Source organism: Panthera tigris, chromosome C1 (assembly GCF_018350195.1).
Source record: "Panthera tigris isolate Pti1 chromosome C1, P.tigris_Pti1_mat1.1, whole genome shotgun sequence".
Taxonomy (NCBI): Eukaryota; Metazoa; Chordata; class Mammalia; order Carnivora; family Felidae; genus Panthera; species Panthera tigris.
The window spans coordinates 1,372,436-1,388,789 of NC_056667.1; the positions used below are offsets into that span (position 1 = coordinate 1,372,436).

The 16,354-nt window shown below is 59.3% G+C and overlaps 1 protein-coding gene across 3 annotated transcripts in view; it reads right to left on the minus strand.

The window, feature by feature from the left end:
* MMEL1 (membrane metalloendopeptidase like 1) overlaps nt 1–16,203 on the minus strand; it is a 31,750-nt gene extending 15,547 nt beyond the window's left edge. The window contains exons 1-5 of one of the 3 annotated variants that reach the window (XM_042996121.1): nt 15,977–16,203; nt 15,447–15,627; nt 13,289–13,455; nt 1,132–1,209; nt 433–492 (exon numbers count right to left, since the gene is read on the minus strand). In XM_042996121.1, the coding sequence (XP_042852055.1) occupies nt 433–492; nt 1,132–1,209; nt 13,289–13,445 (295 nt within the window). In that variant the 5' untranslated portion in view covers nt 13,446–13,455; nt 15,447–15,627; nt 15,977–16,203. Of the gene's footprint in view, nt 1–432; nt 493–1,131; nt 1,210–13,288; nt 13,456–15,446; nt 15,733–15,976 lie in introns of those variants that run through there. The other 2 variants (XM_042996122.1, XM_042996120.1) reach the window with 2 other exon arrangements.
* Between the last annotated feature and the right edge of the window lie 151 nt (nt 16,204–16,354).

The window sequence follows — 16,354 nt, forward strand, 5'->3', positions numbered from 1 at the left end:
CCTCGAGGGAAGCTCGTCCACGACCCCAGCATGGGCAGGAAAATCTCGGGTCTGAGATTTTTCCTGATGTTTCTTCAGACCGTTCTCACTGTTTTCGATCTGCGAATGGCAGCATATGGTCCCCAATTTTTAGACAAATTCGTGGGAGGAAGCTTGTATGTTCATGTGACCTTTCTCTCTGTAACTGCAGGAAAGAGCCCCTGTCCCCGAACTACCTTCCTCCCCGTCACGGGGGCCTTGTGGGTGCAGGGACCTCTTCCTGGGGGCACAGGGCTGGGAAGAGGGAGCAGACCCGCTTTCCTCACCCACTGCAGACACCCCGCCTGCAGGCGGGGCCAGGGACTGCCCGCCGGCCCCCGTGCCGTGCTGTGTCTGGAGGTGGCTCCCCTCGCCCCGGGCCAGGGCTCTGGGAGGTGTGGGGAAGGGGCTTACCTGCTATCACGCAGCCAGGGGTGGTGCAGATTTCACCCATCACCTGGGGCCGTTGGATGGCTGTGGGCAAGACGCGGCGTGAGCGAGTGGGGAGGCAGAGTGGGACGGGGCACAGGTGAGGTGCGTCTGCTGGGGCGGGCAGGGCCAGGCCTCAAACCGCCCCCAGCCCCCCGGGGGCCGTCCGACCTGGGGTCCTCCCCAGGTGGCCCAGGGCTGGGGCTTCCGTGAGGGCGAGCCCCACGCCGGCTTGAACGCTTCCGTAACCCGGGAGCCTCTTCCACGGACGCACCCTCTGCCTCCACTGACCCCCCAGGGCCCCCGGGTCCCCAGGACTGAAGCTGGTGGTTCTGCCTTCCTGCCTCTCTGCCAGCCGGCTGTCGCCCCTGTCAGGGTCACCCCCTCCAGGCAGGGTGCCCGTGCTGCTGGTCTCTGCACACTGCTGCCCCCCTGACCCCCCTGCCGGGCCCCAGCTGGTCGTATAGGTGTGCACCTGCCTGGTCTGAGGGACGGCGCCCCAAGCGGGGGAGCAGGGAACACCCTGCGTGTAGCAGGTGCTGTGTCCCTGCCGCTGCCCTGGCTTTCCGCGGGACTCTGGGGGCCCTGGGCGGGGCCCCGCGCCCCTGCTGCACCCCACCCACCGGGGGCCCCGTCTCCGGCCCACCTGCTTGGGCCATGTTTTGGAAGGGAAGGCAAAGCTACCTCGGGGTTTTCGTTTTACAAGGGTCCTCTCGTCCTCTGAGAAGCACAGCCGGCTAGGAAAGGATGGCGGCTGCTTCCCTGGGGAGAAACACAGCACTCAGCCCCCTGCCTCCCCCTGCCGGGGCCCCTCGGGGCTTGCTGGGGGCAGCCTTGCCATTTCCCTGCAGCGCTGGGGTCCAGGGCTCTCCGGGGGGCTGCCTGCCTCCCCACAGCCAGGCCGGGTCACCAGGGAGCCCAGCGGAACTTACCTCGGAGGGGAGGGGGAGGGCGAGGGTGCTCCCCTGGCTTGCCCACCCCCACTCTCCAGACCCACCCCCATCTGCCGGGGTCCAGAGGGCTCCTGAGTCGGAAGTCCGCATTCCTTCCCCTCAGGGAAGTCCCCTTTGACCTTCCTCTTCGATCTCAAGGTCATGGGTCGCACCCACGCAAGGTGGGCAGCTCCTGGGGTCCAACCGAGGCAGGAACAATAGGCTTGTGTAGGGGGACGGGAGGCCACTTTCACTCTCTGACTCACTGGCCACCTTCCCTGCATCCATCCGCTACACAGGGCAGGGGCATCACCTGGTCAGCATGGGGAGCTTCCGGGAGGGTGGGGACCCTGCCCGGAAGGGGGTGGGGGAGGGGCGAGGTGCAGGGAGAAGGCCTGCTGGGCCTGGCCCCCTACAGAGCTGGCTTGTGGCCGAGTGTCCCCACTATGGAGGCGCACGGAGACCTGGTGGGAAAGAGGGACCTCACGCAGGTCAGAGGCCGCAGAGGGTGCAGAAAGCTCCCGGAGTGTTGGGTGCTCCCTGAGGCCCTGGCCATGGGAAGACCCGCTTATGAAGTGTGGGGTTGGGGGCGTTTCTCCCCCCACCTGTGGCTGCCGCTCTTTGTGCCCACCGTTTGTGCACCCACGAGTCCAACCTTTGCCGACTGTGACAAGCCTGCCCCGGTGCCGGGCCCTGAGCGTTCAGAGACGAGTCCGGCACGGGCCCTGCCTCAGGGAGCTCCGGCCCGTGGGGACAGGACAGCGATGCTAATCAGAAGCAAAAATGCAGTGGCGAGAGGGCACGAAGGTATGGCCGCCCCAGGGGGTTTGTCAGGGTCGTTAACCCAGACCCTTGGGACAAGAGCCGGACCTCGGACCCCAAAGGGCCACGCCCTCAGTGACACTCATTGACAGTGGACAAGGCCGTCTGAGCTCCGGCCAGAGACATGACGAGGAGGAGAAGGGATTTTTGCTTCTGATGAGGACGCGGAAAGTTGAAAGCGACTGTGGTTCCCTCCCCGGCCGGGAGAAGGAGTGGCGGGAGTCTGTAAACACCCATCCGAGAGCTGCGGACAGGAAACCCGCAGAACCAAATTCCAGAAAGGCACGCGCCCTCCCTAGACAACAGGGACCTATGACCGCCTTGGGAGCCACGGCGCGAGGAAGGTGGTCTTGCACAAAGGGGGCTTCGGGCTGGAGGAGCCAGTAAGGCCACCAGCATTGGGGCTGGTGCGAGGGACGGGGTCCCACGCCGCTCCCCCACGGGCCAGGTCCTCGTTCCGGGGCCTCCCCGAGGGCACGGGCAGGGCAGGAAAGCGGAGAGAAATCCCCGTGCGTGAAGATACAGGCAAACGTGGCCCATCATCGAGAAAAACCCAGCAGCGTCCAAAGAAGTGGCCCCGGGGACCAGCTGTCAGAGTTAGCGGACAGAGTCTTCAGCGATTAGGATCATGAGATTAAAGGATCTGGTACAAAAGATGGGAACCGTGTAGACAGATACGTGGTGCGCATCCCCAGGTACACGGACACGGTCGGAAAGAACCGAAGCGGAGAATCTGTTTTGCGGGCTTCATGACAAGCTGAGTCTGCACTGGAAGGAATCTGTGTCAAGGGAAGTTATCCGGGCCAACGCACAGGGGAGAGACCCAAAACACACAGAACAGAGCAGAGGAGAGCCCGCAGAACCCCCGGGGTGGCAGCCACCTCGAAAGCCGGCTTGGCAACTTCTTACAGAGCCAAACGCAGCCTTACAAGGCGACCCCGCAATTCCACTCCTACGTGTCTCCCCAGGTGGTTGGAAAGCCCACGTCCACACGGAAGCCGGCCTGCGAATTTTATAGCAGGTGCGGAGGGTGTTTTTGTTTGTGGTTCTGCAACCATGGTGTCCTGCCACAGAGTCACGAAGAAATAAACCGTATTACAGCCACATAGTGGAATTATTATGAAGCAATGAAAAGAAAGAAGCGAGGGGCGCCTGGGTGGCTCAGTCGGTGAAGCGTCCCACTTCGGCTCAGGTCACCATCTCGCGGTTCGTGGGGGTGGAGCCCCGTGTCGGGCTCTGTGCCGACAGCTCGGAGCCTGGAGCCTGCTTCGGATTCTGCGTCTCCCTCTCTCTCTGCCCCTCCCTAGCTTGTGCTTTGTCTCTCTCTCTCTCTCTCTCTCTCTCTCTCAAAAATAAACCAAAAAAGGCAAAAGGAGCTGACCGTCAGCGCGGCGGTGTAGTCGGTGAAATTGATCCCCACGGGAATGCAGGTTGGCAGTTCTGAGACCACGATTGGGATTAAGTAAGCAGGGGAGGGCAGGAGTCCAGACTCCTCACCGCTGCAGGGGGAGGGCAGGTCGGCAAGGGCAGGGGGCTGGAAGGAAGCTCGTATTTAGCCCGACATAGACACAGACGGTGCACACACAGGGCTGAGCACGCCCTCGGCTGACAGCGGCCGGAAGCAATGACCCGACAGCCATGCTCACATCTAGGAACCCGAGCCTGGCTTCTAACGCCGTCTCCCCGTGAAGGGAGCCAGGGGTCCTTGGAGAAACGCTGGGTTCTCTAACGGGGGCAGAAAACATACAAGACGGGCCTGGAACATCTCACAAGGCTAGAAAGGAAGGAAGTGCTCCCCTCCCCCTCCAGAGTCCCAAAGCCACAGTGACGGGGGATTGTCAGAGGAGCACCAAAGCCACGGCAGAGCCCCCAGGGTCAAAGCTGGGGCGATTTGAACACAATAAACTAGTGCTGGACCCTAGTCCAAAGTATAAAATCCACATCCATGAGTCCCTGCCGACATAAATACATCACCGAGTAAATGCATAAATGGGGGGAATAGAAAAACCGCCCATACAGAAGAACTCCAAATCGTTTATGGAGGTGCTCTGCCCGGAGAGATGTGGATTCCAACTCCCCCCGCCCCTTGGGCGTGAGCTGTCCACGGTGGCTTCCTTTCCAAGGGGACAGTATGGAAAGCGACGGGAAAGGTAACTTTATGGTGGAGAAAGCCGACGAACGTTATATGCTGGAGCCACGTGGTCACGGTCAACGACAGTGACGAGTCATTATAAGTATGCACCCTTCGTTTACGGGCCTTCCTCCCCAAAACACATCCAACCGTGAGGAAAACATGTGACGAGTCCCGCCTGAGAGACGTTCTACAAAATATGGGGCCAGGACACCTCAAAACTGTCCAGGTCATAAAAACAAGGGAAGTCTGACAAACCATCACAGCTGAGAGTCGCCTACGGAGATTTGATGAATGACGCTCCGTGGCATCCCGTAGGATCCTGGGACAGGACAGGACACGAGGGAGGAACAGAGGAAACCTGGAGACGGTGTAGACCTACTTAACAGTCATTGGCAAACGGGGCGCCTGGGTGGCTCGGTCGGTTAAGCGTCCGACCTCGGCTCACGTCACGATCTCGCGGCTCGTGAGTTCGAGCCCTGCATCTGTGCTGAGAGCGCAGAGCCTGTTCCAGATCCTCCGTCCTCCTCCTGCCTCTCTCTCTGCCCCTCCCCCACTCTCTTGCCCTCACAAAATAAACATTAAAAAAAATAATACAGGTTGGCCTCGATTTGGATGGTTTATATTCCCTCTCTCTGTCACCACGTCCTGTGTCTCTCTCTCTCTGGAAGAAAAGGCCACAGGAATCTCAGAGGGTGGAAAACAGCCTTCCTCCCTGGAGAACGAGCACGGGCTGGTCGTCAGGCAGGTGCGCGTATGAGCTTGACCATGTGGCCAAGGAAACCTCAAGCTGAGACGTGCGTTTTAAGCAGGTGGCCTCCCCAGGTGCCTGATGGAAACAAACAACAAGCCTTCTCTGGAGGGAAGCTTCTCGGCCCAAGAGACACAGGGTCCCCACAGGTAAAGCCAGTGCGAACACGGATTCACTCCAACGCGGCGAGAAGCTTCCACGGGTGTGACCAGCACATGGCAGAACCGTGAACCCCAAGGATTTTGTATTCTGGGATTCTCCGATCCCAAATGTCTGGGGCATCACGGGCCCCACTCTCGACTCCTCCCTGCCCCCATGCTGTTGCCGGAGGACGTTTTCTCCCGCTCGTCTGTGGGCTGGCCCCGTGGCTTGCTTGGGCCGACAGAATGTGGTGGAAAGGATGCCTACTCCGGTCCTGAGCCCAGGCCTTAGGGGGCCTGGGGGCTTCAAGCCGTCCTCCTCCACTCTGCCCAGGCCCTCCTGCTGGTCCTCGTAGGGGGTGCGAGGACCCCCTGGAGGGGGGGCTGAACAGAGTCCAGCCTGGGTGGGCCGACTTGGCCATGGCTCTGCGCCTGTGTGCGTGTCCCAACAGACGAACGTTATTTTAACCCCCGAGCACCAGGGCAGTTTGTGAGGAAGCAATAGCCCGGCTGATGCAGAAACGCATGCGAGTATGTTTGGAGAAGTAAAAGAAAACACTAAAAACAAGGGCAAGAAACATTTAAAAAGAATCAGTCCGTGAAAGAATAAATCGTAAATTCTAGAAACACGAAAGGGCGTGGTTGCCAAGATCACATTTCTGGATTTTTTCCTCCGGGCTGCACTGTTTATTTTGCTAATTGAAACCTAAGTGACAACATGTCACAAATTCCGGGGTTCCACGGAATCTTTACTGCACTGCAGGTACAGGCATATTCAGATATATTTTTGGAGAATCAACATTCTGCAAAATGCAGCCAACATTTTAATTCACACCCGAGGGAAGGCAGCGTCCTAAAGGGTATGTATTCCGAGTTATTGCAGGCTATTTGGGGGAGAATTTCTGCAGATCTAACACAGGTGAAGAGAGGGTTAGTGAGTTGGAATGTAGTCCAAAAGAATTTACCCAGGAGGCAGGACAAAGTCAGAGACGGAACCTTCCCAGAGACACTCGGAGGATAGAGCGAGGAGGACTGAGGACACGCGTAATCAGAGTCTTAGAGCGGGAGAAGAGAGGTCATGAGGGAGACACAGCGTTCAGGAAGATAATGCACGACTTCCCACAACGAATACAGGGTATTGATGCGGAGATCCGGGAATCACGACCTACCCAAAGCAGAATAAACAAAACAAGTGTTCGCAGCCAGATGCCTCATGGTAAAAGTGAGAAGATACCAGAGACAAAGGAAACACAGCTCGGAGGGAAAGAACGTTCACCCGACAAAGAACCACAGTTACACGGGCCCAGATTTCTGCACAGCGACTACAGAAGCCAGGAGACCACGAGACTAAATCTTTAAGCCATCGAGGGAGAACGGGGTCCAGATTTGTCTCATCAAACTACCACTGAAGGATGGGCAAAGGTGGGGGGAGGGAGAGAGAGACTGAGAGAGAGAGAGAGAGAGAGAGAGAGAGTCACAAGCAGGCTCCAAGCTCAACATGGAGCCCATCGCAGGGCTCGATCCTATAACCCTGGGATCGTGACCTGAGCCAAAACCGGAGTCAGATGTTTAACCGACTGAGCCACCCAGGCGTCCCTACCGCGGAAAAATTGTTACCGCGGCGCTCCCCACACTTGCCCGGTCACAAGAAGGGCCTCAAGTGTGCATCACAGCACAGAGGTTGAGGCCTATTGTGGACCGAACGTGGCTTCACCCCAGTTCACAGGCCGAGGTCCTGGCTCCCGGTGGGCCTGCCCGAGGAGGTGATAAAGGTTGAATGAAGTCATCAGGGTGGGGCCCAGCTCCTGAGAAGAGGCGGGTGAGGCTGCCACCCCCTGGTCCACAACCCACACCTTGAATAGGAGGCTCCGGAAGCACGTGCTTTGGAGAGAAGAAAGATGATTTCGAAAGGACATCCCGAGCCGGGAGACGGGAGGACGAAGAAAGCTCGCGGGGTGTGCGATGAGCCCAATGAACCCGGCTGTATTCACTAACGCTGCCTCCGTGAGAGACCAGAGTGAGAGAGAACCGAGTCTTGCCCGCGACCACACGGAGCCGGCACGGGAGAGACTCGAACGGCTCTAAATCCTTGCGTGTCGGGAAGCAGAACGGAGGTGTCCGTCAGCTGACCGCCTCACTAGCTAACCAGGCACACGCACGTCTGAGGTAGAAGGGGTCTGCTTCCTGCTTGGAACGTCAGCAGCCACGACAGTACCCTGCCCGTCCTAACGACAAGAGAAGTCTAGATCGTCCGCAGACGTCACAGCTTCTCGAGAGCCCCGTCTAGGGCCTGGGGTCAGAGAGCAACTCGGGAAACAGTTTCAGAGCGCGAGGAGCCCCTCCAAGGAGGGACGACAGCGTCCGCCCTCTGACGGGACCCAGGAGTGAGACTGGTCACCACGCAAGTGGGTAAGAGGGACGGAGGGAGGCGCGATCTTCGCGCGTTCTTAGAGGCCACCCGCGCGTTGGCTCGCTGGTTTGGAACAGCCGGGAGGGAACGCTGCCTCACTCGCGTGTTCTAGCCGGGGGTCTTCGGCAGGTGCTGACGAGAGACACCGGGGGCAGCCATCAGAAGGCCAGAGAGGGCCCCCTCAGGGGCCCAGGCCAGACGTCAGCCGCTTCCGCTGAGGCACACGCACCAGGTTCCCCTGCTTGCCCGCGCCTTCCTCTCGTTGGGAGCCAGGGCCTGAGCCGCTGGGGAAAAGGCAGTAAAGCTCTCACCTCCAGGGGTCAGGCAAAAGCCCACCGGTCTGGAGGAGGGTCAGAACCAAAAATCCTCTGCCCGTGGAACAGGGACAGGAGCCCCCTGTGGCCCCAGGATCTTAGCATGACATCAAGCTGACGTCTGCTGCCTCTAGAGCAAGGGCGGGAAACTCAGGGGTGGAACAAAATTTGGTGGACGAGGGGACCAGCACAGGGATGCTCCGGTCCAGGGCTCGGGGCGGCTGAAGACCAGACGTGGCCGGTGCATCAGGGCCCGCGTGCCCCCCGGCGTGAGCCGAGCACTGACCACCTACCCTTTGTGGAGGGACTGAGGCGCGGAGAGAGGCCCCTCTGTGTCACAGGCATCCGGGGGCCGCTGCCAGTGAGGCTGAGGCAGGGCCGAGGGGAAAACGGGAGGTAACGGCAGCCGGTTGCTGGAGGAATTCGAATCCGAGGCGCCCCCGAGGGTGACTCCTGACTAGATGAGTCGAGCCCACACACCAACAGACTGGCAGGACACATGTCCCTGTTTCCAGCCACAAACACGATGTGCCTCAGTCTCTACTCTTCCCCACGTGGTATTCAGGATTCGGCGAAGGTGCGTGAGACACACACAGGCAAAAGCCAGAAAGGCAGTCGAGCGGTCCGCTGCTACCAAATAATCGGCTGAACTCGATTCACAGAGGGGCGCCTGCGGGGCTCGGCTGGTTGAGCCCCCGACTCTTGATTTCGGCTCAGGTCATGATCTCACGGTTCGTGGGGTCGAGCCCCGCGTCGGGCTCTGTGCTGACAGCTCGGAGCCTGGAGCTGCTTCGGATTCTGTGTCTCCCTCTGCCCCTCCCCTGCTCATGCTCTGACTCTCTTTCAATAGTAAATAAACACTTAAAAAAAAACTTAAAAAAAAAAAGAAAGAACTAGATTCAGAGAGTGCCCAAATGCTGGCACCATCAGAGCTGAACTTTAACGCAACTATGGGTGATACGTTAAAGGATTTAATGAAAAAGGAGGACGGCATGCTTGAACAGATATGACATTTCAGCAGAGATAGAAACTATAAAAAAGGAGTCATGTGGAAATATCAGAAATAAAAAGCATATTATTACAGGTTGAGGATTTTCCTGACTGGCTGCCCAGCACGCTGGATCCGGCCGAGGAAAGAGGCAGCGAACGTGGAGACTAATTCGGGTCAGACTCTTTAAACCGCTGCACAGAGACTAAAAGGGTGAGGAACACTGAACAGGCCATCCAAGTATTGCGGGACAGCATCAAACCGTCAAGAGAAGAAAGAGAGAGAGAGAGAGAGAGAGAGAGAAAGGGGTCAGAAGAAATATTTGAAAAGATAATGGCTGAGAGTTTCCCAAAATGAGTCGAACAAATTCCAAAGAACTCCCAGATTCCAAAGAACACACGCAGCACGAATCCTAAAATACTGAAACGCGCACGCGCTTCCCCCGGCCACACCGCAGCCGAGGTCAGAGAGAAAAAATCTCGAGGGCAACAGAAAAAGGAGAAACATTACAGATGGAAACAACAGAGACGGGAGTCATGGCGGCCTTTCCCGCAGCAGCCGTCTGAGCCAGAAGGCAACGGAGTGACTGAGGGAAAAACCCAACGGTCAACCGAGGATTCTCTACTCAGAGATAAAAATCTTTCAACACGCAGAGGAAAGAAAGGCTTTTTCAGAGAAGCAGAAGCTGAGGAAGTCCATTTCCAGCACACCTGCCTAGGATAAATCCTGACGGAGGGTCTCCAGGAAGGAGGAAAATGGGTCCAGCCGGAAAGAAAAAAGAACGGAGAACTCCGGAATGGCTTTTCTTTTTACAACAAAAACAAGTAAGCGAGCCTGGCAAGGCTCCCCCAGACCCGGGATCCATGGGATTCTGGAAAGATAACTGTATACCTTATATTTGTGTAGGCTCAAACCGTATTACCACACCTCATAACCACCTAATAATTGATACGGGGAACGCAGAATGACGGATTCTTTGGCTTTCCTCGACATGAACAGGACCCCAGCGATCTGGCCTCTTGTTGAAGGAGCGGAACCTGAGGCCAGGCGGAGTGAGCCAGCTGCGTCTCAGTTTACAAACCGTCCGAAGGACCTTTTCGTGCAGGAGACCGCAGGTGTAGCTCCTTGAGCTGCATTGAAAAACTCTTTGGAGGAAAGATCAGAGAGGTTGGGAACAGAACTTGCAGATTTAGAAATGTCATTTTCAAAAAAATGTTTATTTAATTTTGAGAGAGACAGAGCACGAGCGGGGGAGGGGCCGAGAGAGAGGGAGACACAGAATCAGAAACAGGCTCCAGGCTCCGAGCTGTCAGCACAGAGCCCGACGCGGGGCTCGAACCCACGAACCGCGAGATCACGACCTGAGCCAAAGTCGGACGCTCAACCGACTGAGCCCCCCGGGCGCCCCTAGAAATGTCATTTTGAAGGGACTCGCACCAAAGTGATTCACTGTTGGGGAACCATCAGTACTGGGTACTCAAGCCCCATCCCGCAATCCACGAAAATCTATCTTAGGACCCAAAAGGGTGACATCTGAGAGGCAGACGGGCTGGTAATGAAATAATGTGACCGAAAAAAAGGAAGCCTCTGGAACGAGGTAGCTATTAATGACAAGGTAACCAGATAATGGCAAAGAGAGGAGACGCGACCCAACTTTTCTTCATAGCTCAGCTGTGTATGACCCTCAGTCTTTACCACAAAGCACGGACACGTCTGTATTGCGAGGGCAGGCTCTGGGTTGTGTAGGGAGCTGAATCTGCCTTCCCTTCGGCACGTCGATAACCATACTGGTAGTGGGTAAATGACAAATCGGCTATTTTGCCATTAAATCTGCTCACGAACACCATGACAGACGTAGGCATTTTTCTAAGTGTTACTGATGCATTAAATCATGGGCACTCAAGTAAGCCTCTTGTGTGTGTACTATGTTATGTTCCATTTCACAGACGGAGAAACTGAGGCACAGAGGCACGGAAGAAACCTCCCAAGGTCACGCAATAGGATCTGGGGGCGGGGCCGGCACGCCTCGCCATGCCTGGGCATTAAAATGCCCATAAAATGCCACGCCTGGGCATTAACCACAACCTTATAACGCCTCCTCATGACCCAACACTGACAGTAAAAGAGGTTCAAAGTCAAGGTTTAGATACGGAAAGCCACCTCAGTCCAAGGGTTACCAATATTTTCCTGTCAGGGGCCGGGCAATAAATATTTTAGGCTTTGTGGGCCACACACAGACTCTGACCAATTCAACTTAGCTCTTGTAGCAGGAAAACATCCACAGACAATACATAAATGAGTGGGCACAGCTGTGTTCCAATAAAACTTTATTTACAAAACCCGGGCCAGCGTTTGCTGGCTTCCGTGCTGGAAAGTCAATGTGGCTGCTTCGTAGGAGCAGGATTCCAGGAGGGGCAGGACCGCGGACATGGGGCTTCATCTCCTACTGTAATTTCTATAAAAACGCGTGTGATTTCCCAAAAAGCACTTGTCCGTAACTTTTAAAACAACTGTCCAAACAAAAAATCAACGAGAACCCCTAAATGGACAGTGATGATTGAAAACCTGCACGCTAGCGGAGGGAAAATAGAGGAGGAAAAAATAACAGAGCCACCCAAAAGAAGGCGGACGGCAACCATAACGAAGGCCAGTAAGACTCAATTCTCCGGGTAAGAGACAAAGACCCCAATCCAATCCAGATTCATACGGTTGCAAGAGACACATCGAAGGCGAAAGACACAAAAGGTCTGACAGAGAAAGAATGGAAGAAAATGGGCCGAGTGGTTATATGCACGTCGCACAGCACAGAACGTTAGGCAAAAGACATTCAGATAGAAGGTGTCACTGTGCAATGATAGGCTGTGTGAAGACGCACATAATAACGTAGCCTTAAAATAGACAAATTAATACTTGGCATAAATACGAGGAAAACTGGCGGTTCTCTAGTGCAAGATTTCACACAAGAAAATTAAAAAAAACCCCAAATATATAGAAGATTCGATTGGTGTGGATATATCTCTATCTCCAATTTCATCTAACAGTTAGTGATTGGGTGTCTTCCACAAACACGCGTGGATTATTTGCAAAACTGACCACGTGGCAGTCCCAAAGCGGGCTTCAGCAAACACCCAAGAATCAGCACCGCGTAAACCCTGGTTTCTGACCACAATGCAGTTAAGTGAGAAGCCAATGAGAAAAGGTAACTGGCCAAATCTCCGTGCGTCTGGAAATTAAAAAGCAAAAAAAAAATTCGAAATAACTCAGGAATCCAAGAAAAAAAATCATCGTGGAAATGAGAAAGCACTGGGAAATACGCAGTAACACTGCATGTAAATTCTTCCGCCGCCTCAGAGGGCCTGAGGCCGAGATCAGCTGGGGGGTGGGGGCCGGGGGGACAGTCCCGTCCTCTGGGAGCCTCTGAACCAGGTGTTTCCAGCCCAGCGAGCCCCGAACTAGGTTCCTCGAGGTCTGGGCTCCCCAGGGCTCTCTGTGCAGCCAGAGGCTCCTGCCCCTGGAGCTGGCAGTGCCCCCACCCTGGCGGGGCTCCCAGAGGGGCCAGAGACCAGAGCAGCTGGCAGGGGCCTTCCGGGTGCCTGGACAGGCTGGGAGCAGCGCTGGGCTGGGACGCCCATCACATCCACAGGCTGCGCCCACTTCTGGTCCCCGGAAATAGCCTCGTCTAGCAAAGGATGGCTGGTTCCCTGCGGTGCACGGGGCCAGGGCCAGGCCAGTGTCATTCTAGTGACAAAGGCCGTGATGCCCTACTGTGAGCCCCTCTCCGGAGTCCCGCGCCCGCTGCCCTGGGGGTGGGGGTGGGGGGTCAGCACCCACATCCGGGCGGGGGTGGCGCCTGTGAGCAGCAGGGTGCAGCCCAGGTGCAGACACGTGAGCCCCACCCCCGCCAGGCCCCCCACCCAAGCCGGGGACAGCCCCTCCCTATCCACGCGGAGGGGGAACCAGGAGAGGAGTGTCCTTGCGCAGCAGCCCCGGCTGCACCCCCGGGAGCCCGGTCTGACCCCTCCCACCGTCTTGCACCCAGGGGAGCCTGTCTGGGGGTCACGGCTTCTGCAGGGCGGGGGAGGAGGAGGATGGCAGCCGCCTCCGTGAGACACAGGTGAGCGCAGGGGAAGAGCGCGGCTCCCGCCACCTGCCGGCTGGGACCGCAGTGCGGGAAGGGAGGGGGCTGCGCGGAGCCCGCGGAACCGGCCGGGGCGGCCGGCCCTGGGCAGAGCCTTCTGGAAGGGGCCGCCGGCGCCCTGCAGGTTAGTGCCAGGTGCGGACCCTGGGCCCCCGCCTGCCCCGTCGACAAGACTGGCGCATCGGGGTGGGTGGGCGGGGGGCGCCTTCACTCACCTCCGCCGCGGGCGGCGTAGAGGAGGCCCAGGGCCACCAGGGCGACACTCAGCAGCAGCAGCAGCAGCAGCAGCCCCCCCTCCAGGAGGCCCGGGCGCTTCTGTCCCGACCAGCCGGCAATCTCCACCATCCCTACGGGGCTCTCGGGCTTCCCCATCGCCAAGTCTCTAGACGGGGGAAAGTGCACAGCTGAGAAAGGCCGAGGCCAAGGGCAAGGGCTGTGTGTCCGGCCAGGGTGGGGAGCCGCGCGTAGAGCCCCTGGGGCCCTGCCTGAGGCTGGGAGGCCGGTGCCGGTCCCTTCAGGACACCGGGCTCCTGTCCCCACCGCCCGGTCCACAGCCGGCTCTCGGCCTGTGTCTCGCTAGCCGGTCTCCCCAGGCCAGAGTCTCTGAGGGCCCGAGGCGCCGGTGGGGGGCGGGGACGGTGCGGCCCGCGGGCCATGGTGGCAACCTCTCCCCAAGGTCGGCTTCTCCAAGCCTGCTCTCCAGCAGGGGTCGTCCAGGGACCACTCTGCTCACAGCTGGGGGTGGGCACTAGGGACCCGGCAGGCCCGGCTCCCCATGCTTGCCAAGGGGCTAGGGCAGCGGAGCCGGCCTGGGGCCCTAGTGCCCGGGGCTGGGGAGGGGGTCCTGGAGCTACGGGCCCCGAAAACCCTCTGGGAGGTGGCGTGGGCCACTGGGCTTCCTGCCCACCTTTCCCGCCCGGGAGCCCAGGAGTGGACCCTGGGGAGACCAGAAGGACGGCTGCCCACGCAGGCAGTGACCATGAAGGCCAGCCCCAGCAGCCACCTGGCCGGCGTGCATCCCTGTGTCCCCCTTCCCCACCCTCCCCTGCCCCCGCCACTCCAGGGGTGGGCAGCGGCGGAGGACCGTCAGGGCTGTGGCAGACAGGAGAGGGCGTGCTGCCTGGGGACAGGCGGGGACAGCAGACCCCGAGGGCTGTGAGGTCTGCGTTCCCTTTGGCAAGTGGGTGTGCACACGCCCCTCTTTGCTGGCGCGCACAGCCCTGCCCCCGGGACGGCTGTGCAGCTGGGAACAGCTGGCCGCTGGCCTGTGCGTCAGACTCCCGGTCCTCAAACACCGTGACACAGCCGAGCCCCGCACCAGCGCCCACGCTGCACCGGGCAGGGCCGCGAGTTCGGGAAAAGCCTGAGGAAGACAATGCCAGTCGGGCCCGTGGGCGGGCAAGCGCGGCTGCTGAGACACGCTGGGGCTGGCGCAGGTGTCCCTACCTGCCAATGCCCAGGGGTCTGCCTGAGTTCTGTCTCCCGCTCTGGGCGGGGGCGGGGGGGGGTGGGTAGTCCTAGGCGGGTCTTACTCTCCCCGGGCCTCACCCGCTCCATGACCCAAACAGAGAGAAGCCAGGTCTGCACTGATCTCAGCACCCTCCGCAGCCCCCGTCATCTCTCTGCGCACCCGATATGGTCCCCCGCCCTCAGCGCCCGGCAGACCCCTCCTCGGAGGCTTTGCCCTTCCCCCAGACCCTCCCCCCGCCCCCTCACTCCCCAAAAGCCCCTGCTCAAGGCCATCTTCCCAGTGGAGCCTTCCCTGGGTCCGTCTTCAACAGCCTGACCCCCGGACCCGATTTCTGTTTTGCCACCAGATGTGCGTTTCAGGCTCGATGCCCCTGACTTCTGTTTCCGTGGTCCCCCTCCCCATGGGAAATGTCGGCACCATGGGGGCGCGGGGCTCCGTCTGCCTGGGTCCCCGGCACCCACTCTGGTACCCACGACCCCAGAGGCATCAACCAACGTCCGCTGAACGATGAACGAAGGAACGGGTTCGGCTGGACGGGTCCGAGCCTTGGCTGGGTCTGTGGCTCCGGCCTCTCCAATGGCTTTTGTCTTAGATCAGAACTAGTGAATGCGTTCTCTCCTTCTGTGTCGCTCGCTTCCAGGAACTCGGTTTGGCAGAAAAGTGCGCACACACTTTCATATTGAGGGCTAAGGGCAAAGCCAAGTGCTGGGGAATCAGAGCAGGCCTCTCCGGGCTATGGTGGCCAGCCAAGGAAATGGGGCTCGTCGGAGGGGAACGGTGTGGGCGTGCTCACAGAATGCTCTGCCCGGCCCCTGGGAGACGGGCTGGGTGCTGCTAGGGTGCTCCCTCCGTGCTGCCCAGGAAAGCCGGCCCTGGCAGGCAGGCCCCCTCCCTCGGCTCACCTTCAGGTCACTCGGGGACGGCCTCGTCCCACGGGCAGGTCTCAGAAGGCTGGGTCGGGCTGGCCTAGAGCTCCCGTGAGCTGGGGCCAGGTGGGAGGGCTCCCAGGGCCGGAGAGCAGTGGCTTCAGGTGGGGTTCCACTGAGGCTTCCGGGCCTCCTTTGTGACGCAGGCGAGGGTTCCCTGGAGGCGGGACCATCTCCCACTCACCGGCAGGGGGTTCCATCTGGGTCTGGTGTGGGGGAGGGGCCGAGAGCAGCTCCTGGCCGAGCGAGGGTCCCTTTGCGGGCCTCTGGCCCTGCGTCCTGCCTCCTCCTCCCTCCTCCACCCCACCGTCCTGAGGGGGTTGCGGGGGCCGCCGGGAAGGAAGGCCAGGCCCTCCCCCCGCCCTGCCTGAGAGGCGGGGACCAGAGACCCTCACTGGCAGTGGGGTTTGCCAAGGCCCCGCCGTGGGGCTCTGCCCCTTAGTCTCCAGTGAGATTGGTGGGTTCTGGGGGCCTCGCCAGGTATAAAGGGAGGTGGTGTTCCCTACCCGAGACACCCACGTTCTGCCAGCTTGGGCTCAGCGGCCTCCCTCTGCCCCTGGGGACTCCTGAGGGGCAGTCGGCCCTGGCTAGGGGAACAGGAGAGGCTTCTGGACTTGACAGGGGCACGCCAGTGCTTCCGAGCGTGAACCAGTCACCCGGCTGATGGAGGCCGGGGGCTCCGGGCGGAGCAGGTCCAGCCACAACCCAGGCTTCCGTTCCTCGGGCCCCACTTGGGTGCCAGCACGGTTCTGCTTCTGTTTCAGAACCCCACGGAACAAGTGGTCCCCCAGGCCCCTGGGACTCTGGAAGGGTGTCTGGGCAGGGCCGCCCATGCTGGGCCCTGCTGGGAGATGTCACACCCTTTTGGGGGAGCTCTCTGCTTG